A 25,431-nucleotide genomic window follows, 5' to 3' on the forward strand; every position below is an offset into this window, starting at 1 on the left:
ATCACTCTGTCACCCAGGCTAGAGTGCAGTGGTGCCATCTTGGCTCACTGCAACCTCTGCCTCCTGGGCTTAAGCGATTCTCCCACCTTAGCCTCCCAAGTAGCTGGGACTACAGGCATGAGCCACCAGGCCCAGCTAATTTTTGTATGTGTTGTAGAGACAGGGTTTTACCATGTCGCCCAGGCTGGTCTCAAACCCCTGGGCTCAAGTTATCTGCCTTCCTTGGCTTCCCAAAATGCTGGGATTACAGGTGTGAGCCACTACGGCCAGCCAGAATTACCTTTCTGATATTCAAACTCAAGTATCAAACTGTTATTTTATTATACACTCAATCAGACCATGGCTGACTCATTAGTGAAAATACCAACATCCACATCTCATGAAAACACATAAAGATGCTTACTCTTCCCGTTTTACTTCACTCCCAGGAATAATCTTGACATAAGATTTTGGAAACCATCCTCTTCCTCCATGCACCTCCCCAAACCACCAATTTTCTTGCTGCTCCAAGACAGTAATAATGTCATGTTTTGAGAAGTTCAAGTGGTTATCTTTCTTTGCAGTCCAGGAACAAAGGGCCTGTGCTTTTAGGTTTTCTACTACTTGTCCCTGTGAATACAAAACCACCAAAATTTTTAAAAAGGCAGTGGTAACCATGATTTCTGTTTCGTGTATATAACATACTTACTGTTCAAACAGCAGACCAGTTTGGTGTGGTGGTGACTTAAGATAACCTTAGTCTACTAACTGACTTTAAATTATACATGACAGACAACTATGTGACTAGCCTTCTGTTAAGACAGACTGAAAACCCACCATTCAAAGAAACCTCATCACATCACTGGTAGAGAAGGTAAATAATGGGTACTCAAGAAATGTATTCATACATTCATGAAATATACATCATGGAACAAATAAAAAAGGAGTGTTACTGTAAATCTTTTTTCTCTTCCAACTTGCAATGTAATTCCGTTTACTCCACTAGGGAAGGAAATTGGCATGCTTGGCTCCCACTTTTTCTCAGATTTTCTCTTAACTTCCTCTATCCTATTCATTCTTCTTTCTTTCCCTCCTCTCTCAAAGGAAGGAGTGTTTTGTTCTTTTAATAAGGCTAAACTCTTCACTTATTCTCCAAGTCTTCAATTACGCCCTTTTATTTTCTTTTTTTTTTTTTTTTTTTTTTGAGACGGAGTCTCGTTCTGTCGCCCAGGCTGGAGTGCAGTGGCCGGATCTCAGCTCACTGCAAGCTCCGCCTCCCGGGTTCATGCCATTCTCCTGCCTCAGCCTCCCGAGTAGCTGGGACTACAGGCGCCCGCCACCTCGCCCGGCTAGTTTTTTGTATTTTTTTAGTAGAGACGGGGTTTCACCGTGTTAGCCAGGATGGTCTCGATCTCCTGACCTCGTGATCCGCCCGCCTCGGCCTCCCAAAGTGCTGGGATTACAGGCTTGAGCCACCGCGCCCGGCCCGCCCTTTTATTTTCTAAAAATAGTTTATAACATTAAGTCCTTCTCGTCAATCTACTTCTCTACTTGCTTCTACTTCTGAATTCCTTAAATAATAGTCTTAAACTTGTTTTCCAATGTCACTCCTCAATCCCTTCTAATTTAGGTTCAGCACTCATCACACTACTGAACCTCTTCCAGACAGGTTTAATAATAAAAACATCAAAGCCAAAAGCTTCTTCCAAACACTTATTCCTCTTGATCTCTAAACAGCTAACATCAACCCTTGTAGTTCCTGAGGCTGACTCTCTGGTGATTGATGGCTCCTCTTTTGTCCAACACTTTTCCCTTACTGTTTCACAGGACTTCCCTGAATACTCTTAATCATGTCTATGACTTCTCAAACCTACATTTTCAGTGTAATTTTATCTCCTGAGCTCCAGACTTGTATATCAAACTGCCTACTAGGTGTTTCTACAAAGCTGTCCCTAATACACATACCTTAAACTTAGCCTGGCTGAAACATAATCATTTTTAGAACCTACCAAACCCATTCCTCCTGCACTGTCTACCAAAGACAAGGATACTACTAACCTTTTGGTTGCTCAAGCTAAAGACTCTGAAGAATTATCTTTAACTCGTATTTCTTTTTTTTTTTTTTTTTTTGAGACAGAGTCTCGCTCTGTCGCCCAGGCTGGAGTGCTGTGGCCGGATCTCAGCTCACTGCAAGCTCCGCCTCCCAGGTTCACGCCATTCTCCTGCCTCAGCCTCCCGAGTAGCTGGGACTACAGGCGTCGCCACCTCGCCCGGCTAGTTTTTTGTAGTTTTTTTTAGTAGAGACGGGGTTTCACTGTGTTAGCCAGGATGGTCTCGATCTCCTGACCTCGTGATCCGCCCATCTCGGCCTCCCAAAGTGCTGGGATTACAGGCTTGAGCCACCGCGCCCGGCCTTTAACTCGTATTTCTTCCTCACTCTCCACATTCAATGGATTATCTATTTTATATCAATTCCTAATAATCTTCTAAATCTATCTCCTCTTTCCTGTATCTTAATTACCACAGCACTTGTTCAAACCATCATATCTTGTTATTTAGCTATTGTAATATCCTTCCTTAATTGGTTGTTTTCTTCTGCTAATCCAGCCTCTATATTAGTGCCAGAATTATCTTTCCAAAACACACAACAACTCCACACTTAAAAATCTTCAGGGACTTTCCACTGCCAAGTTGCCTAGCACAGGATTAAATGCTTCCCAAATAAACCTCAACTCTCTCTCCAACTTCGCTGAACCCTTTCTCCACGAATCCTGTACTCCAGTCATATTATTCACAATTCTTGTTTCCTGCAAATATCTTGTGTTAACATGCCTTGGTGACTTTCCCCAAAATGTTCTTTCATGGGAATAACTTTCCTTCTCTGTTTGGTGAAATCTTATCTTTGAAGGCCTTACTCAAATACCTTGCCCTTTGTGAAGGCTGCTCCAATTCTCACCAATTGAATAAGATGCTCTCTTCTCTGCATACCCCCTAAAGACCTTGTAGATATCTTTAATACAGAATTTCTCATGCTTTACAGTTATTTATATGTCTGCCACGTTCATTAGATTATCATCTACTTAATGGCGAGTTTGAGTTTCTGGTTTTTAAAATTTTTTTTAGAGACAGGGGCTCACTCTATTGCCCAAGCTGGAGTACAGTGATATGATCATAATTCACTGCACCTCAAACTCCTGGGCTGAAGTGATCCTCCCACCTCAACCTCCCAAGTAGCTAGGACTACAGGTACATGCCACTACGCCTGGCTAATTTTTAAATTTTTTGTTGAGATGGGGTCTTGCTATATTGCCCAGGCTGATCTCAAACTCCTGGCCTCAAGCAATCCTCCCATCTTGGACTCCCAAAGAGCTGGGATTATAGGCACTGAGTCAGTCTGGTGTCAATGTCAGGTAGTTTTTGACTTATTTTCTCCTTAAATTTCTAGCACATAATAAAATGTCTGGAACCTATGCCATGGCATGTTTTGAGAGAAGGTGAAATCTGGAGGACTTTATTCTGATGAAGTCTGCAATTTTAAAAAATAATGTTAATGTAACCCTATTGCTGTGGTTATATCTAAATCAGAGGTTAAATATATGTTAAAAAGTTCTGATGTTCCCAAATAACTTTAAGGAAAAAAAAAAAAACCTCAAGGCCAAGTCTCTTATCTTCTTCTTATAATAACTACAAATCAAGAACAATATATCATGAGATTTGTAAAAATAACATTTTGAGCTTAGAAACCTTAGCTGCTAGCAACTTGATATTATGGAAAATAATTGTTGAAAAACCTAGGCCGGGCGCAGTGGCTCACGCCTGTGATCCCAGCACCTTGGGAGGCCAAAGCGGGTGGGTCACCTGAGGTTCAGGAGTTTTAGACCAGCCTGGCTAACATGGTGAAACCTCGTCTCTACTAAAAATACAAAAATTAGCTGGGCGTGGTGGCAGGCGCCTGTAGTCCCAGCTACTCAGGAGGCTGAGGCAGGAGAATCCTTTGAACCCGGGAGGCGGAAGTTGCAGTGAGCTGAGATTGTGCCACTGCATTCAAGCATGGGTGACAGAGCAAGACTCTGTCCCAAAAAAAAAAAAAGAAAAAAATTGTTGAGAAACCTCTAAGTAATAGTCATTTCTTCAACTTCACATCACATGTGAATGAGAAAGAAATTGAATGCTACAAACTGGCTAAATGAGTGAATGGTCCCTTTGTACACAATTTTCATTTTATATGAATCAGGAGCCAATTCAAAGAATAAAGCCCACAAAAATAACAGACAACATACCTGTCCATGAACAGGTGACACAGATCCAGGGGACACAGTTCGAGTGAAGGCTGATTTTTTCTGCCATGATGTATTTACAGTTAGGTTTGAAAAAGATACATTTTGATAATCAGTCACTGATGCTGGTTGATTTGAAGAAGGTGGTCTGCAAATATAACACTTTGATATAAGTATACTTAATTGTTTAGAACTTAATGAAGTACTACCAATTTATCAACTTGTATATTATACACGCTGTGCTTACACACAATTTGTGGGAAAAGAAATAATTCATCAACAAACTACTGACCCATGTTTTCACTTACTAAATTTCAGTATTAAATCTGGAACAAAAAGGACTCTTGAAGAGTACAACCCAGATTATACTGTGATGAAGCAGTAGGCTGACACCACTATCTATTAGTATTTATACATTTGCAGAACTATATAAACTTTACTGTTAGCTAAAAACTTACTCAGAGGAAGTTGAGGTAGCAGATAAAGAAACTGTAGGAGGAAGTAAGGCCTTCTTTGGAGATACAGCTTTTTCATTTTCACTTGACGGCATTTTTTCTACATAATTGCATGGAAACCAGCCAAAATTTCCTTGAAAACTACCGTAAAGCCAACCAGGTTCTCCTATGGTTTTTTCATCAACCTATGGAAATAAAAAGAAGGATTAACAGTGCTTAGAAATTCACACATTTACAATGGAAAGAGACAAAGACTACTGTATTCTCATTTTCAGAATTAAGCCCATCTAACTAAATAGTTAAGGCATTTTCTACAAATTAACAGGCTACTATTTCTAGTGATTGGAAAGTTGTCTTTCTAAATTTTAATTTTATCCAAGTTACATGAAAATATTTTACAAAGACAAATAGCATTATATATGGCTAATGAAGGAACATAATCCTCTATCTCATGGCTCCTTATGCCCTGATTTTCACTCCTAACCTGCCATTCTTCCTGGCTTCTCCTATATCACCATTTATATTTCTGAATAACATATTTATACTGCTATTTCTTGAATTTTTTCAATTTTAGACATTATCTATTAGCTTTTGGCCAATAGATAAGCCAATAGAAAAGAGAAGACTGACTTCTCTTTCATTGCAGCCTCTTACTCTACCAATACTGTTACATCTTAATCTTTATTTAAATTACAATGTTTATAATATTATGACTATGTTTAAATATTTCACATCTGAGTCATGCAGCATGCTGCTGATTAAATTTCCTTTTTCGTACACTTTTTATTTTCCTATAATCATTACTTTTTTTGTTTTTGGCTTAGTTTTTTCTGTTCCTGTTACATAGGTTTTTTTAACTCTCTAACAGAACAATAAGATCTTCTCTGAATACTATTTTCCAACTGGTAAACATGTCAGGTGATTTATCAGTTTCATTTCTTCTCCCAGACATTTTCATCCTACAGTGTGACATCCTCCATCCTCACAGTGTTTCTCCCTATGCTTCTTGGTCCTTTGTTGCCCAGGTTGATCTCAAACTCCTGGCCTCACATAATCCTCCCATTTTGGTCTCCCAAAGTGTTGGGGTTATAGGTGTGGATCACAGCACCTGGCTGCCTGTTAAAAGTTCTGATTAAAATTGCTTTGAGTCTGTGTAAGAATTGAGAAGAACTGACTTATCTTTTTCTAAAAAATTTGTTTACACAGGACTTAAGAGAATAATTGACTTCTTATCAATACTGAATCTTCCAATCCATGAACCCTATATATCTCTCCATTTATTTAGGACTTCAATTTTTCTCAATAAAACTTTGTAATTTTCAATAAACAGGTCTTGCAAATCTTTTATCAGTTTTATCTGTATTTCATATTTTTATGCAATTGTAAATGTTATTTTAAATTTCAATTTCTGAAGTCATCATTTCTATACAGAACTAGAACTGATTTTGATTGATCTTGTATTCTGCAACCTTGCTAAACTCATTTAAATACTTCTAGTAGCTTAAAAGATTCTATGAGACTTTTTACATAGATTATCATGTCTTCTGCAAATCAATACAGTCTGTCTTCTCTTTTTCCAATCTTGATGCCTTTTACTCTATGGTAAGCCATTTCAGACCCATTAGGATTTTTCTCTTAGCAGATGTTGTCTCCCTAGTTTAAAGCTCTTAAAAAGTTCAAACTTCTTAGTGTAGAATTCGAATACTCTGAAATTGCAGTTTCTTTGTCAGGTTTCAACTTACCTTTCTAGCTTCGTCTCCTACCATTTGTTCGATATTCTAGGCAAATGGTTGTATGACATTCTTTAAAAACATCTGGTACACCCAGGCCTCAAGGTTTTTTTTTTTTTGAGACGGAGTCTCGCTCTGTCACCCAGGCTGGAGTGCAGTGGCCAGACCCCAGCTCACTGCAAGCTCCACCTCCCGGGTTTATGCTATTCTCCTGCCTCAGCCTCCAGAGTAGCTGGGACTACAGGCGCCCGCCACCTCACCCGGCTAGTTTTTTGTATTTTTAGTAGAGACGGGGTTTCACCGTGTTAGCCAGGATGGTCTCGATCTCCTGACCTCGTGATCCGCCCGTCTCGGCCTCCCAAAGTGCTGGGATTACAGACTTGAGCCACCGCACCCGGCGCCTCAATGTTTTTATTTAAGGTATTCCCACCTGCCCAGAATAGTACATGGTTTAGAGGAAATACTACAGACTTGAGAGTTAAAAGAACTACATTTCGGTCTTAGCCATGCCACCTGGTTATCCTTCGTTAAGATAATGAATGCAATCTAGAGTGCTTTGTCATCTACAAATCTGGGGGGAAATGCCTGTGCTGCCCTCCTTGCAGAATTAAATTGAGTATATTTATGAAAGCACTTTGGAAACCGTAAAGCACTAAGCAAACATAAGGCATAACCCTTTAAGGCCTTCCTCCATCCTATTCTTGGGGAAAATCTTCCCCAATTCTATTTGGTTGTTTCTCCTTCATTCTCTGGGTTCCCACAGTACTTTATTCGTATCAATTAGTATTGAAATTTATCATGTTATATTTTGTATAGTAATATACATTTCTGTCTTTTCCTAGACTGTGGTCTCCTTATTCGTTTTTGTATGTCAACAGAGGCACATGGTTACAAACTCAACAAATGTTAACTTGAATGGACTATTCTAAATTTGATTAACAACAGACTTAAAGCTTAATAATAAATGGATTATTAGGGAAACTTCATTTGTGTTTATGGTAAATAATTCTCATTTTAATGTTTTATGTCTGGCTATTTTATTACATCATGAATGAAATATTTAGAAAATTCCTAAACCAGAGCTGTTCTGGTTAAACTATATGCTGTCACAGTAATGTACCTACCATAAAATGGTGTTCTAAAATAGTTAGAACGAAAGGAAACACTTATGAAATATTATCCTGTAAATCTAGTTTAGACTAGTTTCAAACAGCTAAGCCATCCAGGCATGGTGGTTCATGCCTATAATCACAGCACTTTGGGAAGCCAACGTAAGACGGTTGCTTGAGGCCAGGAGTTTGAGACAAGCCTAGGCAACACAGTGAGACTCCATCTCTACAAAAAAAAAACAGCTTAGCCAGGTGCGGTGGTGTGTGCCTATAGTCTCCACTACTCAAGAGGTTGAGGATGGCGTGAACTCAGGTGGTCGAGGCTGTAGTTAGCTGTGATCGTGCCACTGCACTCCAGCCTTGGTAACAGATCGAGACCCAGTCTCAAAAATAAACAAATAATAAAATAAAATAGCTAAGCCAGAGCAATATAAATGAAGACAAGAATACAATAAACCCTGAGGAATTATACAAATGAAAGTATTTCAATGCTGCAAAATGCTCAACATTGTACCTGATTTAAATGTATGGTCTTGGACATGGATGAAGCTTAAAACCATCATTCCCAGCAAACTAACAGGATTACAGGTGTGCACCTGTGCCTGGCCAAAAACTTTTTAAAGTATTAATTTCTATAACACCTTTTCCTAGTGTTTTCAACCTAATCAAGAAGAAAAATCTCCTTCATTTCTTCTGTAGTTAGGCCAAGTTGTTTCAGTAAGAGGTCAATTTTAATCTATTTCATATCTGTCATTTATAGTTGTAATTAATTTTTAGTTGTCAATTTACTTTCTGAGTTAAACAGACCATTTTACATAAATTCTCACAGGCCTAGCAAAACTGCTTATTACTTCTTCTTAACTACTTATTAATTAATGCTAGCAAAATAGCATTAACAGATTAGAAGGCTAGAAAAACATTTCAGCTTGTCATCGAAAATGTGGCCAAGACTGAGTGGAATTTCTCACCCTTTTCACTTTCGGTGAAACCTCCTGTAACACCCTCATCCATTAAGTTGATCAGAGCTTGCCTCCTATCTTACCAGGAATTTGGAAGCCCTTGGACCTGATTTCATCTTCTACTTTAGCAAAATTTACTTATAATCCCTCCCACCCTTTCCTCCTGCCCTCTAATCACAAAGGAAAAGGTATTTAGTCCTTCTACCACTCTTTTCCAGGGCTCCAGATTCAAGCCTTCTAGTCTTTTCAACAATCTTCCTCATCTCCATCTATTAGTCAGAACAGGGAGGTTTGACAGGGAACATGAAGTGCCTTCCTGATGCTGTACATTCTACACACTGATCTGAGGGGGGCTTCACAGATATATAGATGTGTACACATTCTTTGAGCTGTATACTTATGGTTGTACACTTTGCTGTATGTAAATTATACTTTAATTAGAAAAAACAATCTCTATCAGTTATTTACACTCTTTCCACTATCATTAACCTGTTTCCTCTCTGCAGATCCTTTCTACCATTAAACTTGCTCAAGCTTCAACCAACTTTAAAAAAAAAAACTTCCCTCAATCCACATTTCTCATTATTTACTACCTTCTCTCCTTCTCCCTTTCAAAGACAAGCTCATTCAAAGAGTTTCACATATTCACTGTCTCCTCTTCATCTCTTCCAAAGTATTCCAACTCATTGAAATCTGGCTTCTTGCTCTACTAGTCCACTTAACTGATACTGCTGTCCTCAAGGTTAACAATACCTGTGCTACTGCTAATATAATAATTTTTTTAGTCCTTGTTTTATTTCACTTGCAGATCACTCCTCTCAAAGTTCCCTAACATTAAACTCTCCTGTTTTTTTTTTTTTTCCTACCTCTAGTCACTCCTTTTAAGTCTCCACTTCCTCTAATAATTCCTTCAGTGTTCATGTTTCTCAGGAATTGCATCCTCAATCCTCTTCTCTCTCACATTACTACTCCCCTGGATAAGCTCCACTACTCTCACGTCTTCCATCACCATCACATGACACTGGCAACATCCAGATTTACATCCTCAGTCCAGACCGCTGCCTGACATCTCTCTAGGTACCTCTAGAGATCCAACTACTACTGCCTGGACATCTGAAACTCATACAGAACTGAACTCGTAATTCTACTTACATTTTCCCCCTCTGATTTTTCCTCTCTTAGTAAATGACACCATCATCAACCAATTTGTTCAAATCAGGCAACTCATGACTGACAGTAGTAACTCATGACTAATTCTTTATGTTAACGATTCAGCAGAGTACACAAGCACCCAAGACACACAGCTGACTTTATGTTCCTATTGTCACTGCCACCAGAATGGCTCTCTGACCGTGGAAGAGATCTGTGCTAAAGCTGGTAGCAGTCTACAACCTTTTCCTTTACCTTCTTTCCTCTACTGCTTTAGGTTGTCATGCTTTTTCATTAGACTACAAGCTTGTTAAGAGCAGAGATAATGTCTTATTCACTAAATCCCTAGTCTAACATAGCCCTCAAAAAATATTTGTTGAATAAATAAAAAATATAACCAAAAATATAAGCAAACTGTTGACCAAACATGCCCAGAGATAGGTTGTATCTCTTCATCCACAGACATTATCTCATCATCACCAACAAAGAGAGGAGGAATGGTAGGGACAGCAGACAGTGGACTTGGGCTGGTTGCAGAACAAACCTCTTCCCCTGCTCAGACACAGCTCCAGTACTACTAATAGTGGCAATGGCAAGAGCAGCAATGTGTGTTTGGGGTTTACCTTGGGTGCTAGAGTTTTGGTAAATTTTTTTCCCTAGTATCATTAAACATTTGCCACCTAACTGAGAAATTACACTAACTGCTGACGGTGCAGGGGAGCGGGGGAAACAGGCACTGGCTAGATACTCTGTTTAATATTACTTTAACAAGAAGAAAACAGAAGCAGAGACTAAAATCCAAGTTTGTGTGCTTCTAAAGCCTGTACTCTTTCCATTATATCATATTGGCTCTATCAAACACTATTCCCGGGATCTTCTCTTACTCATCTATTTGATATGAATTGTGATAATATAATAAAGACTTCTGTTCCAAGGAACAAATTGCCTGTATCCAGTTAGGGCTGTGGAATCTAACTCCTTCAATTCTTTTAACAGTTGCTATATGGCATAGTAGAAACAACGCTGTTTTGGGAAATAAAAAAAACACATACCTGCATCCCATTCTGGCACTGCAATACGGACAGTTACAACTTGTGTGAGTTTAAGCGTCCTTGGCTAGAACTTGGTAGTAATAATAACTGTCCAATGCAGCTCTGAAGTACGTTGTAAAGGCCAAATGAGGTAATGTTTAAGAAATATTTTACAAAGGTAAATATATGAAAGTAATAGTCAACATTACTACAGAAACTAATATATTACAATGTATTCAGGTTATTCAAGATAAAAAAAAAAAAAAAGACTTCATTTCCTACCTGAATTATATCCCCAGAATTAAAACTCATCTCATCATGGTTCCTTGCTTCAAAGGGGTATAATGCTCTATAATTCACCAAAACACTAGCTGTCTCACCTAAAGAGAAGACAATTGTCATTATTTGCTACTTACATGTATACATATCTTTGCTATGACTCCATAAAGAGCTCCTAAAATCTAAAAGAAAAAATCGAGCACCAAAGAGTACACTTGATACAAGACTAGTCTTCTATCTTGACTAGTCATCTAATAAAAAAGCAAACAAGGATGCTCATCTTAAGTAAGGTAGGAGGCAGCAAAACAAAGAGATGACTTGCAGGGTGAAGCGCATACATGGGTAGAAAGTAAAGTGCAGGAGTGGGGGCCAGTCTGAGCTGTACAAAGTGGAAGGAGACCAAGCAAAGAGAGCTTGGTTTGATCTGTGGAGGTCTGAATATAACAGGGAGGAAAAGGACAAAAAGCGGGGGTTCTGAAAAGAGAAGACTAGCAAGTTAACAGGGATGGCTGAAGAAAAATCTACAGATCTATCAGAATGGTTCTCAAAGGAAAATAGTAGAAGAGTACACAGACTGAATTTCATAAGAATAAAATTTTTTACTTTGTTCATCTTTAGAAGAAATGCTTTAACTCATAAAATTTCAACACACTGTATCATTAATAATGATTCAAAGGGTTTATGTATCTGAAAGAGATACAATAATACTAAAAGTATTGTAGAAATGGACTGAGGTATATCAAAATTTTACTGTTGTTTCATTAAAATAAATAGCTTATAGTGGTTGAATAAAATATTTAAAACTATTTTACTTCAATTATGAAAACCATGTCAGAGTCTTTTCACAATCAGTAGTAACTATCTTCTTTTCTTCTGCTGTGTTACGATTTCTACTGCTGTGTTAAGATTTCAGTCTGTTTTAATAAGCCTACATGCATTTTATCCAAGTTTAATTTATGAAAAGGTTTTTTCTGACTCTACAATTAGTATCTTTCGCATTTTCTTCCCTTGTTTTGTCTCCTATCCGGTCATTTTTTTTTTGTTGCTTTTGTTCTACTGTCTCGAAGTATTCTTATCCTTACAAGTATTCTTATCCTTACAAGTATTCTTATCCTTACGTTGTTTCTCCTCAGCTTTCAAAGTATCCTTATCCTTACGTTGTTTCTCCTCAGCTTTCCGTTCCTCTTCTTGAATTTTTTCTTGTGTTTTTTCTTCCTGGAGTCGCTTTTGTTTTTCTTCTTCCTCCCTTCTAAGATTTTCTTTCCATAACTTTTCTTTTCCTTGCTTTGCTTTCCTTTACATAAAAGAAAAAAAGTTTGCATAATGTCCTAGAAATTTTTTACACAAAATAAAAACATCCTATAAGATCCGGTTCCTGTCAAGGTGAAGAACTGACAATGAACTATTAGTACAGGGGTGGGGAGAAACTGCTCAGATCAGAGGTGAAAGGAAAACAAATCAATCAATCAAGAAAAGCTTTGGAAGCTTTGGATTGATTAGTGGATGCACTGGGGTGTATGACTGACAACTTTCCACACCCTAAAATTCCCTCCTGTTAACCAACCTCCAAACTCAAGAAAAAAAGAAAAAGGTTGAAATGGAACCATTCAGCAAATAAATCTAAAAATTATATCTAAGTTTCCTTCCTTTCTCTCCAGATACTTGACAAGAACTGCCTTCCAGCTGTTATTTCCACTGGCCTATTTAATCTTTGTTTCAGGGGTTTAGACATTGTTGCTGTGGAAATAGGAAATGCTTCTAGAAAAATAACCTACCTTTTTTTTTTTTTTAAGAGAGAGGGTCTTACTGTATGGCCCAGGCTAGAGTACAGTGGTTCAATCATAGGTCACTGCAGCCTGATCTCCCGGGCTCAAGTGATCCTCCTGCCTCAGCCTCCAAAGTAGGCAGCACTACAGGAACATACCACTATACCCAGCCAACTTTTTGATTTCTTTTTGTAGAGTCAGGGTCTTGCTATGTTGCCCAGTCTGGTCTGGAACTCCTGGCCTCAAGTAATCTTCCCTTCTTGGCCTCCAAAGTGCTGAGATTACTGGCATGAGCCACTGCGCCTGGTCTACTTTTTATATTGTTACTTCAAAAAGCCTTTTTTGTTTGCTTAAATAGAGTATTTCTCCTCTCTAGGTCCACATGCTTTGGTAAACATTTCAATGACATCTAACACAGCTACAGTTTGGTTTCCAGCCAGTCAAGGTGATCTGTGATCAATTATTTTAGTATTAGAACTCATGCATCTTACAAGTTGATTGGTGCTGACGAGTTGATGGGTACAGCACACCAACATGGCACAAGTACACATATGTAACAAACCTGCACGTTGTACATGTACCCTAGAACTTAAAGTATAATAAAAAATAAAAAATAAAAAAAAGAACTCATGTATCTTACAGTTCTCCCTTGCATGTATTTTCACAACTTTACTCAGAGCAGCTACCACTAAATTTAGCACCTTCTCCAAGTCTCAGCACTATTAGGGCAGTGAAATTATAGCCGGATACATTCCTGAGATTTGTCAGCATATATAACCTACCAAAGTGGGAACACGGGCATAATTCCACATCTCTATTCCTTAATCCCTGAAGGAATCTGGAAATCCTGGATAATTCAAAATATTGTAGGCTCTTAGTCATCAATGTTTTCTCCTTATCCCCCAACTGTTTCAGACTTCATACTGCTGGTTCAGTAGCCCGTTTACTAGATTCCTTCCAACACGTTCCAAACTTCCTTCATCCTCTATCGTGTTACAGAATGCTTCCTCTGGCAACTTTCTTAACTGACTTCCGGTTCTCCTGTGAGGAAAATGCTTCTCTTGCAGTCCTCACTTAATTTCAACTAATATCCCCTTTCTCAGTTCCTCTGTAACTTTCCAGGACATTTTTACAAGCCTAGTAATTAATACCCAGTTAGCTTTCATTTGAATTTTTATAGCATTATAAATATCACTATCAGAGTACTTAGCACACATTTAGCACAACAACAACAACAAAAAAACCCAGAGGGCTCATTAAATTAAACATTTCTATATATTTTTTAAGCTCTTCATTCTTTCCATCAACTCCTCCTGCCAGGTTATCATGGCCACACAAATATGAGACTAGGACAACCTGGATAAGGCTCCTTACTTAATTTAAGGAAAGGATGCCAGGCCCCCCTACTCTAGGCTTACTGAGGGGTGGTACTTGGCTGAGCTCACCCTGCAGGAAACCAGGCCAGAATTCTGGCAAACTTTATGTAAGAGTTAGTAGTTGAGAAACTGGTCCAGTGCCACAGGATGCCTCAGAAGCTGGGCAAAGGGCAAAGAGGCCACATCTACAATGTGAAAGCCTATTACCAATACCTTGGGGGAAAGAAGGGAAATATACCTGGGCAAATGGCCAATCAAACCAAGATGTGGTACTAAGACGCAGCTTCGGACTGAGTAGGTCCTACATGTAATTCTGCTCTCTCTGATTTATCTTCTCTACTACCTAAGATAATGTGCAAGGATGATTAATGAAATTAAATGCGTATAACTAGTATAATCTTTTGGCCTGAAAGGAATTGTGAACATGATGAAGGAGGATTAAGGTAACTGCACATGTCAATAGAAACTTCTGACAAAAGGATTAGCTGTGTAACCATTGCACAGCTCCCTTATGTAATTAAGTGGCACAAGTTAAGCAGTAAATAAGAACTACTTCGTTTGAACTTTACTTTCTCTACTTCTATATTATTCTATTATCTCATTAGGAGGCCACAAAAATAGGGGTCTACATCACCAGGCACAGTGGTTCACGTCTATAATCCCAGCACTTCAGAAGGCCAAGACAGGCAGACCGCTTGAGCCCAGGAGTTTGAGACCGGCCTGGGCAACATAATGAGGCCTCATTTCTATTAAAATTGAAAATAAATTAGCAGGGAGTGGTGGTGCATGCCTATATTCCCAGCTACTCAGCAGGGGCTTAGGCGGGAGGATTGCTTGAGCCCAGGAGGTCGAGGCTGCAGTGATCCCTGATCATGCCACTGCAATCCGGCCTGGGTGACAGAACAAGGACCCTGTCTCAAAATAAATAAATGGGGGTCTAGGAGTAAACAATATTACAGTTATGATTTATTTAACTGTCTGAATCCCCTATTAGAATTATGAGAAACCCAGGGGCAAGGAGTAATCCAAAGTCCACCACCATCACAGCCAACAACAGCCACTCAAAAAAATGTGTTGGACTTGGCTACTTTGAAACCATTAAGAATAGAGGCCTGATAAATGTTGATGTGTCTTTCTTGCCTCCCGAGTAACTATAAGCTTTTTCACAGAAATTACTCATCTACTCTTTACCAAGGCAAAGAAATACTGGTTCATCAATATTTGTTAACTAATTATACTACTTTCTGACACTAGAGAACTTGGAAGAAAAAAGAAAGAGAGGAATATATTAGAAAAATAATCTTAACGGCAGAAAAATATCATGCAAAGTTTCCAAATGAATAATTCTAGGCTTCGGATACCACAGATGTCTTACTTGTCCTTACTATAAATGGAGGCAATTAATATATCTCATTGATAAAAAGAGAAATGCATCAATGTGGCATTCTACATTCAGTATTACTATATACAATTAAGTATTCTGTTTTTATGACCTTTCAGGAAACTAACAGATTTACCAAGATGGAATTAATGAGTGTTTACTATGTGCAACAAATTATACTTAGCTCTTTAGCTATATTATTTTATTTTTTAACTTAAGAGACAAGGTCTTGCTGTGTTGCCCAAGCTGGCCTTGAACTCCTGGGCTCGAGTGATTATCCTGCCTCAGCCTCCCAAATAGCTTGGGACTATAGGCGTGTGTCACCACGCCCAGTTCCAGCTACATTATTTTATTTAATACAATTACCTATGAGATATGCATTATTGTCTCTTTTTTCAGATGGAGTAACTGAGGTTTAGAAAGATAAAATAACTTAACCAAGGTCACCCAGGTAGTAAGTGGTAGAGCAAGAATTCTAATACAGGTTTGACTCCAAAGTCTGTTATTTTTCACTAGTGGAAAATAAAATCAGTTACTGCAAACTTGATCCCTAAAAGGACTGAACTTAGATCTAGAATCTGATTAGGATAATCCCTTTATTTTCCTTAAATTTTCATAAACTAAAGATATGAGCAACAAAATTACAATTCTAATGCAATCTAGCACAGTAAATAAATCAGCTATATTACCTTGCAGCCTCATCTTCTAGTTTTTTTTTCTGTATTAGTTCTAATCTTTTTCTTTCAATTTCCTTCAACTTGTCACGTTTGATCTTATAAAGTTGCTCAAGGGCTAACTGCTGTGTGTTGTAGGTTTCTCTCAGTTCCTAAGGAGAAAAAGAAAATAAGTCAATATGTGAATGATTTAAATATACTTGTCATATGTATTCACGTGGCATTTGCAATAAAAGATAAAAATCCTAAAGCAAGTTGAACTACATTTAAAAGATTTAAAGTTTTAAAAAATATCTAGATGATTAAAAAAAACCTTAAGTATCTAAACCATATAGCCCCTGAGATAAACACATTAAAATAGTGTACTTTTCCATCAATTCATTTCTATGGAACACAGAATTTTTCACAAGCCAGTGCTTTGATTTGGTACATAATTTTCAATTAAAAAAAGCAACCCATTAAAAATATGGGGGAATAATTCGCTTGTTATAACATCTGAAGAGAAATTTTGTTCAGCCATGTTTTTGACATATATAGTTCAACCAAGTTATTTTTATCCAATATGATCTTGAACTAAACACAGAATTATTAAATAATATAGTTCAAAACTAAAAATGGAAAAGATGTCTACCTAAAATCATGACTACAATGAACCAAAATAATGAAAAGTATTCCAAACAGGAGTTGAAATAAACAACTGCTTATTGAGCATCTAGTTGTATGCTAAGTGCTATAAAGCATTCCAAGGGGATCCAATACAAGGCTGACTCCCAAGTCTAGAGACTTTGCCTTTAAAGAGTTCACAATCTCAGTGTAGTGGCAATTGTCAACATGCAGGGCAGAGGTAAATTCCTTAGTAGAAACTTGTGATTATCTGTTCAGCATTGTCTTTTCCCCTTCTTCAACAGCACCCTGCCTTCCTCTGGGAAACTGATCTTTCCGCCTTCCTCCCAACATCTTATGTGGTTTTAAAAGGTCTGCCAAACTCAGAGCTCCTCCCATTCCCACCAGGCACAATTGTTTATTCCTGACCTAAACAATCACAACGCCTTACTTCCCTGCTCAGAAATGATTGGTCCAAAGGACATAAGCATAATCCAAACTGGCCCAGAATATTTTCCTGGGATTCACATATGTTAAAGTGGGGAGAAAGAAACCTTTCTTCAGCTCATTAAACTGGGATAAAGTAAACCTGGAGCTGCCACACAACCAAGTAAGACCTGAGGATAGGAATAAAATCAACTCAGAAAAAAGAGAAGGAAAGATTAGAGACTGAGGCGGAGAGAAAGGCTACTACAGAAGCTGAATGTTCAATATCATGGCTCGGAGACCTAGGAACTGCCCCTGTCCAGCAGCCCTTCCTTGGATTCAGTTACTGGTCCTAGGATGCTTCTAATAATCACTCATTAGCTTAACTATTTTGAACTACATCTCTTTCATTTGGAATCCAAGAATCCTGAACTAGAGAGTAGAAAAAGGAGGCTGGAGGAAAGAAGTGGGGGCAGGGGGACTTAAGAGTAATCAAAAGAAACTTCACGGCAAAGGTGAGAGCTGGACAGTATTTGGGTAGAATGTTTTGGTAAAAAGTTTTTTTGGTATCAACCTATACACAATTAACACAACTCCAAACTCCATTTCTTTTCAGAGATAACTATTTTATAAGTGAACCTTTTACTTGATTTAAATGGCAGATTTGATCTGAGTACAGCATGCTGTCCCGAGACTATGTCCAACATGTCTGAGCAAAACATATACGACTTAAGCCAATAATAATGCAAATACTGCTTTTATAGCAAATTTTCCACAGCTCTCAGCTTCTAGGGTTTTATTTGTTGTACCTTTCTCTAAATTCTATTGAAAAGCAGAAGAATATAGTGGTTACAACGTATGGAGAAGCAAGGTGGTTTAGTGATGAGGAACATGGATCTGGAATAAGACTAACAAGGCTTGACTCAGGCTCTGTATACCGGCTGTATAACCTTAGGAAAGTTATTTTATAGTTTCCTCATCACTAAAATGAAGTTAATCATAGTGCAAGGGTGTCCAATCTTTTAGCTTCCCTGGGCCACATGTAAAGAGGAAAAATTGTCTTGTGCTACATGTAAAATACACTAACAATAGCTGATAAGCTAAAAATAAATACATAAATAAATAAAATTGCAAAAAAAAAATCTCACAATGTTTTAAGAAAGTTTACAAATTTGTGTAGGGCTGCATTCAAAGCCGTCCTGGGCCGCATGTGGCCCGTGGGCCACAGGTTGGGGAAGCTTGTTATGATACATGCCTCACAGAGTTGTTGTGAGGATAAAATTAGTTATCCCCATTTTACTAAGTATTCCCTTACTAAGTATTCCCTTACTAATCCCATTCCCTCCAGTGTCAGAGTTAATGAGCTTCCTCGTGCCATTCTGTATATTCCTCTATCATAGTGTCTTCCAACTATATGATTGCCTCCTCCACTAAAGTGAGTTTCTTGACAACAAGACTGTCTTTCATCAAGGTGTCTCCAGCCAACAGAGAACCTAGTACAATATGGATATTTAGTATTTATTGGACAAATGAAAAATGCATAAACAATAGTCTATGCAAATTAGTAAGATTTGAAGAGCACCACAAAGCTTGCCAAGTATTTCTTCTACTTGACTATGGTGATGTAAAAATTCCTATCCTTAGACCTGTTCCTCTGGGTTAAGTCACTACTTCCAGAAGGTCCTTGTAAAAATAAACCAATCAGAATTCTTTAAGAGTTGTTGTCAATCTTTTTTTTTTTTTTTTTTTTTTTGAGATGGAGTCTCGCTCTGTCGCCCAGGCTGGAGTGCAGTGGCGTGATCTCAGCTCACTGCAACCTCCGCCTCCCGGGTTCAAGCAATTCTCCTGCCTCAGCCTCCCAAGTAGCTGGGATTACAGGCTCATGCCACCATGCCTAGCTAATTTTTGCATTTTTAGTAGAGATGGGGTTTTAACATGTTGGCCAGGCTGGTCGTGAACTCCTGAGCTCAGGCAATCTGCCCGCCTCGGCCTCCCAAAGGGCCAAGATTACAGGCGTGAGCCACTGCGCCCAGCCAAGTTGTTCTCAATCTTAATAGAATGACAGATTATCTCTTTCACATTAAGGAACCTCTATTACTAGTTTGCTAATAAGTTTTGCTTTTAAAATCATGAATGGATATTAGGCGGGCGGATCACAAGGTCAGGAGATCGAGACCATCCTGGCTAACACAGTGAAACCCCATCTCTACTAAAAAAAAATACAAAAAACTAGCTGGGCATGGTGGCGGGCGCCTGTAGTCCCAGCTACTCGGGAGGCTGAGGCAGGAGAATGGCGTGAACCCGGGAGGCAGAGCTTGCAGTGAGCCGAGATCGCGCCACTGCACTCCAGCCTGGGTGACAGAGCGAGACTCCACCTCAAAAAAAACAAAAACAAAAAAAACAAAACAAAACAAAACAAAAACCTTTCCTGTATCTAATGAGATGAGCATAATCTTTTTCTCCTTTGTCTGTTTATACAGTAAATTACATTAAACTTTTCTGTACGTTAAATCATCTTTGTATGGCTGAGGTAAATCCAACTGGGTCATGGCGGGTTATGCCACCTGGAGGGGTATTACTAATGCAGATTACCCCAGATCCTTGGAAGCAGAGGGTTTAGACCTAACTCATTGAAGGAAACCACAATTCTACCATTAACAGATTCTACTTTCCCTCTATGGACAAGCATTTCCCCAATCATTATCTCAAGTCAACACTGGTTGATTTTCCAAAACACTAAAGATATTTTGGAGATTCTGACAGCCCCTTTCTTAAGAAGAGTGGGGAAAAATAATTTTCTTTTTTCACAAATAACAAAAATATTTGTATATTTGTATATAAGAGTTTACAGGCCGGGCGCGGTGGCTCAAGCCTGTAATCCCAGCACTTTGGGAGGCCGAGACGGGCAGATCACGAGGTCAGGGGATCGAGACCATCCAGGCTTAACACCATGAAACCCCGTCTCTACTAAAAAATACAAAAAACTAGCTGGGCGAGGTGGCGGGCGCCTGTAGTCCCAGCTACTCGGGAGGCTGAGGTAGGAGAATGGCATAAACCCCGGAGCCAGAGCTTGCAGTGAGCTGAGATCCGGCCACTGCACTCCAGCCTGGGCCACAGAGCGAGACTCCGTCTCAAAAAAAAAAAAAAAAAAAAAGAGTTTACAAAGCATTTTCATCTACATGGTATTTCATTTAATCATAAGACTCTGCAAAGAAGACAGGCAGATAATGTCAGCTTGTTTTGCAAAGGATGAAAGCAAAATTTGGAGGGTAAATGACAAATCGTTACACAACTGGCAGGTGGTATGGATAAGACTAGAGTTTACTTTTTCAGATTCCTAGGCCAGTACAGTTTTCATTGCACTTCACTGCTAAAGATGTGTGAGTATTTTCTCTCTTTTTTTTTTTTTGAGACGGAGTCTTGCTCTGTTGCCCAGACTGGAGTGCAGCGGTGCAATCTCACCTCACTGCAACCTCCTCCTGGGTTCAAGTGATTCTCCTGCCTCAGTCTCCCAAGTGGCTGGGACTACAGGCACCTGCCACCATGCCCGGCTTTTTGTATTTTTAGTAGAGATGAGGTTTCACTATGTTGGCCAGGCTGGTCTCAAACTCCTGATCTCATGATCCGCCTGCCATGGCCTCCCAAAGTGTTGGGATTATAGGCATGAGCCAGAGCACCTGGCCAGATGTGTGAATTTTCTTAATGGTATAATAGCCTGTCAAATGTCTCACTTTTGAATCCACTGGCTTTTTTATTTGTCTTGGTATAACTTAAGCAAGAGTAAAAATTGATTCTGTACGTGCATATTGCAGGTTCCAGTAAAACATAACATTCTAAGATAAATAATTTTAAATATTTTACTCCTGTTGTCACTACAAGTAGCCTAAAGGAGCAATTAACCCAGGCGCTCTACTATCACAAAGGACCACAGCATTAGAACTAAGTGCCTGTCCTCCTCCAACACTATCAGGACCAGTTCCATCTCACCTACTGATAAGACACAGCCTTTCTTCTCATTCCTTATCCCCTGAATTCTTATCTCTACAGTGCTGTTTATCCCTTAATCTGACCCAATCCCCTACTCATTCTCTCCTTAAACCTCTCCTCTCTCCTAGAACTTCCTCTATGTGATCGGGAAACGATCACATAGCTACCAATCTTCTCTGAACGAAAATTCTCTTACCTCTTCGCCTTCTTGGCTGACCCCTCGGGATACTACTTTTCCGCTAGTCCTCTCTCAGTTTATTATCATATACTCCATTGACATCAGGGTCAGAAGATAACTATGGTATTTTCCTTGCTCTTCATTGCCACTTTCAGATGGTTATTTCCCCTTCACTCTTACCAACTACATGCTTTTCTGGGGCTACCATCCAGCAATACCATTCTCTCCTTCCTTTTTATTGTCATCTATTAGTCACCTGGTCATTCACTCACCTCAGTATTCTCTAAGTCTTTGACTTCCACATAAATGATGCAATCAAAACCTCAACTCTCAGGCTGATCTCTTCATCAATGACCTTTTTAACTCTACTTAATCCATCATTCCCATTATTACACCCTGAGTCTTACTATAATCAGAAACAGAACTACCACTGACCAAATACCCCATTCTTCAAACATAAGTTCTCACCCTTCGAACTTTTCTTATACCTGGTACATCTATATCAATAGGGTTTGTTTGTTTGTTTCTTTTTTCTGAGACAGAGTTCTGTTCTTGTTGCCCTGGTTGGAGTGCAGTGGCGTGATCTTGACTCACTGCAACCTCCACCTCCCAGATTCAAGCAATTCTCATGCCCGGGTAGCTGGGATTAAAGGAGCGCACCACCACACCCAGCTACTTTTTTGTATTTTTAGTAGAGACAAGGTTTCATCATGTTGGCCAGGCTGGTCTCGAACTACTGACCTCAGGTGATCCACCTGCCTCGGCCTCCCAAAGTGCAGGGATTACAGGCATGAGCCACCACGCCCGGCCATCAATAGGTTTTCAACCTCACTGAGACCATTCTGTTGACTCCCATCATTCTCTCTCTTTATTAATACCCCTTCCTCTCTTCACATCCTTCATGTCTAGCTCATGTTTCAGAGTTCATCTTCATCACCATGTTTTTGTCAAATCTGTAACTCTTTTGTCCTTCTCTCTTTGTGCATGTCCATTAAAACCCCAAACCTGTAGGAACCATGAACCTATTTCATCAGCTTTCACTGTGCTTATACCTAAACAGCTGAACACTGGTGAGGAAAAATCATACAATTAGGCATACTGTTTTCAATTTAAATACATCGCCTCCAACTTCAAATAGACATTCAACATTGCTCAGCACACTTAGATTTTCCTCTACTAAGCTTACATATCTGCACTGAAATGTCTATTTCATGCCTATTTCTCTCCGGAAACTTCCTAATCTCCATCCATTCTCCTCACTACCAGCTATAAACCTTGCCTCATTAGGCCATCAGACTACAGCTCTCTCATCTTTCTATCTCAAAAAATCAATAGAACTTCCAGCATCTCCACCCCTCTTCTTCTGGCCTAGGTTGAGTTATATCATGTCCTCCTCTACCCAGGAAGATTCTTTCTGATGGTTCAACTTACCTCTGATTTTAAGTCTTGAAGCTGTCGGTAAGGGAGGGGGCTAGTGAAGTACTGGGTGGAGAAAGGCGGGTTCCTGGCTAGGGCTTCACCCTCAGGCCTCTGCCCATGAACTTAAGTGAGGACAGGCACTTTTCATTCTAAGAGTTGCTGCTACTCACTTAACCGTTCCTCAACTCTCACTCATTCCTGATCCACTGCAATCCAGCTTCTGCTTATCACTCAAGTGAAATGGCACTTTTAGTAAGGTCTTCAAAGTTTCCTTTTGACAAATTCAATGGATATTTTTCTTTTTCTTTCTTTCTTTTTTTTTTTTTTGAGAACGAGTTTTGCTCTTGTTGACCAGGCTAGAGTGCAATGGCGTGATCTCGGCTCACAGCAACCTCCGCCTCCCAGGTTCAAGTGATTCTCCTGTCTCAGTTTCCTCAGCAGCTGGGATTATAGGCACCCGCCACTATGCCCGGCTAATTTTTTGTATTTTTAGTAAAGATGGGTTTTCACCATGTTGGCCATGTTGGTCTCAAACTCCTGACCTCAGGTGATCCACTCGCCTTGGCCTCCCAAAGTGCTGGGATTACAGGCATGAGCCACAGCACCCGGCCAATATTTTTTAGTACTATGTTAACTAATAACTCTATCATTTTCCAGTGACTACAGAAGACCTCTTTTCTCACTTTCTGTGACAACAGTCTCCTGACTGCTCTGGCAGTATAGATTTCGTATCTCTTTAGTTTCCTAAATTGCTCTGATGAAAGTATCAATAAGCAGTGTAAGTCTGGAAGGCAGGAAGCAGAAGGAACAAAGTAAAACAAGGGACAAGAATAACTACTGGCCTGTGGAGAATCAAATGCTAACTGAAAGAATTAGACTATGTGAGGCAGAAGAGTCCACAAATCATCATTAAACTTCACTTTACAGATGAAGAAACTTAGTTTAGTTTCTATGCAATCCGTAGCAAAAGTTTAAAAATCATATAATCTGGTCATTCATGCCATAACCATAAAGGCTAAAATATGGGTACCTTGCTGCTACCATCTTTCCAATGTGCCCTACCTTTGCTCGGTAACAAATGAACTCTACTTATCATGTTTCTGTCTTCACTGTGGAATATATATGCAAACAGGCAACTGCCCTAGTGCCATCCATTTTAGTACTAAGTACAATGTATAGTCAAAATCTGCTAGAGTCAGCAAGCAGTAAACATAAAGCACATTTCTTTAAGCTCTATTAAAATATGTATTGACCATTTTAAATACTCTGTATGTTATACATGGCGAAGATAACCAGTTATTTATATAATTTAAACATTTTTATTTGATGTGCAAGCATGTCTAAATATGAGCCTGGTAACTAGACCTGACTAAAGTTGCCCCTGCATTATTAGTTCTTTAACACTGTCCTTATAACAGTATTAGGAAGCAGCTTGGTGCATATATGACATAAACTTGCCCTAGATTTCATAAAGTATTAAGTTTTATTTTAAACACTGATTTTCAGTGATATAGGTAAGTGATTTAATCTCACATTTTCTTTTGAATTGAGTTAGTAATCATCTTATCACTTAACCCACTCACAGAGATGTTGTAAAGGAACCAGGTTATATTTCTAAGTGTCCTGGGCTTCTTTTGAGAAAGGTTACCGTGGGCAACCTTACTGATTTCTGCATTAGACTCAAACAGGCAGTTAAGACAGCAGAAGGATATTCAAGCAAGCAGAAAGAAAAAGGTTTATATTGTATACGTTATTTCAAACAAAGATACTCAGATAAAGGCAAAGAATAGTCTAGTTAAAAAAAAAAAAACACAGTAAAGTAACTCAAAGAAAAGAAGCTAGATATTAGAAAATAACCTTAAGTAAGAGGAAGAGGTTGTTGAGACAGCTTAGCAGAGACAAAAGGCACTGAAGAACAGAGTCATCCATATTCCCACACTGTAAGATAAGGCAGATAAAAAGCCAATTAAACTATGTACAGACTTTTTTTTTTTAATTAATTTTTTTTTTTTTTTTGAGACGGAGTCTCACTCTGTCACCAGGCTGGAGTGCAGTAGTATCATCTCGGCTCACTGCAACCTCCACCTCCCGGGTTCAAGCGATTCTCCTGCCTCAGCCTCCCAAGTAGCTGGGACTACAGGTGCATGCCACCACGCCCGGCTAATTTTTGTATTTTTAGTAGAGACGGGGTTTTACCATGTTGGCCAGGCTGGTCTCGCTCTCTTGACCTCTGATCTGCCCGCCTTGGCCTCCCAAAGTGCTGGGATTACAGGCGTGAGCCACTGTGCCCAGTTATGTAGATTTTTTTAAAGAAATAATATAGGAAAGATAAGTTGGCTGGCTTGTCTAACCAGCAATGACAAATGATTTCGTTTTCTATAAATTTTTTTCTACTGAATATATGCTTGTGTAAACTGTATTAACACTGTTCACCTCAAATTCCCCTTCCTTACCTGAAGCCACCGTGTTGTCCTTTCTTTAGCACGCTGTTTACTCTATATTTGGTGTTAATGTTATTCTAAATAAGTCAGTATGATAAAATCCATATGAAGAGAGAGATTTCTTATACAAAAGCTTTATGAAAAGCTTTATTTCTTACAGAGAATACTTTACACTCTGGAAACTTTATATTGTTAGCAAAGGAATAACTGAG

At 39.0% G+C, this 25,431-nt stretch overlaps 1 protein-coding gene and 1 non-coding gene across 9 annotated transcripts in view; both read right to left on the bottom strand.

Moving 5' to 3' along the window:
- ITSN2 (intersectin 2) overlaps nt 1-25,431 on the bottom strand; it is a 162,195-nt gene that overhangs the window by 63,206 nt on the left and 73,558 nt on the right. For 6 of the 8 annotated variants that reach the window (XR_004428488.1, XM_033176418.1, XM_033176415.1 and 3 more), the window contains 6 exons: nt 16,181-16,317; nt 12,087-12,262; nt 10,972-11,069; nt 4,715-4,896; nt 4,260-4,404; nt 404-609 (listed from right to left, as the gene is read on the bottom strand). Coding sequence is in view for 7 of the 8 variants with exons in the window: in XM_033176418.1 (XP_033032309.1) it covers nt 404-609; nt 4,260-4,404; nt 4,715-4,896; nt 10,972-11,069; nt 12,087-12,262; nt 16,181-16,317 (944 nt within the window). In the remaining variant the exon portion in view is untranslated. Of the gene's footprint in view, nt 1-403; nt 610-4,259; nt 4,405-4,714; nt 4,897-10,971; nt 11,070-12,086; nt 12,263-16,180; nt 16,318-24,635; nt 24,717-25,431 lie in introns of all 8 variants that reach the window. The other 2 variants (XM_033176421.1, XM_033176416.1) reach the window with 2 other exon arrangements.
- LOC117063158 lies at nt 14,071-14,198 on the bottom strand. The gene has a single exon (XR_004428772.1).

Source organism: Trachypithecus francoisi, unplaced genomic scaffold (genome assembly GCF_009764315.1).
Source record: "Trachypithecus francoisi isolate TF-2019V2 unplaced genomic scaffold, Tfra_2.0 Lachesis_group17, whole genome shotgun sequence".
Classification (NCBI taxonomy): Eukaryota; Metazoa; Chordata; class Mammalia; order Primates; family Cercopithecidae; genus Trachypithecus; species Trachypithecus francoisi.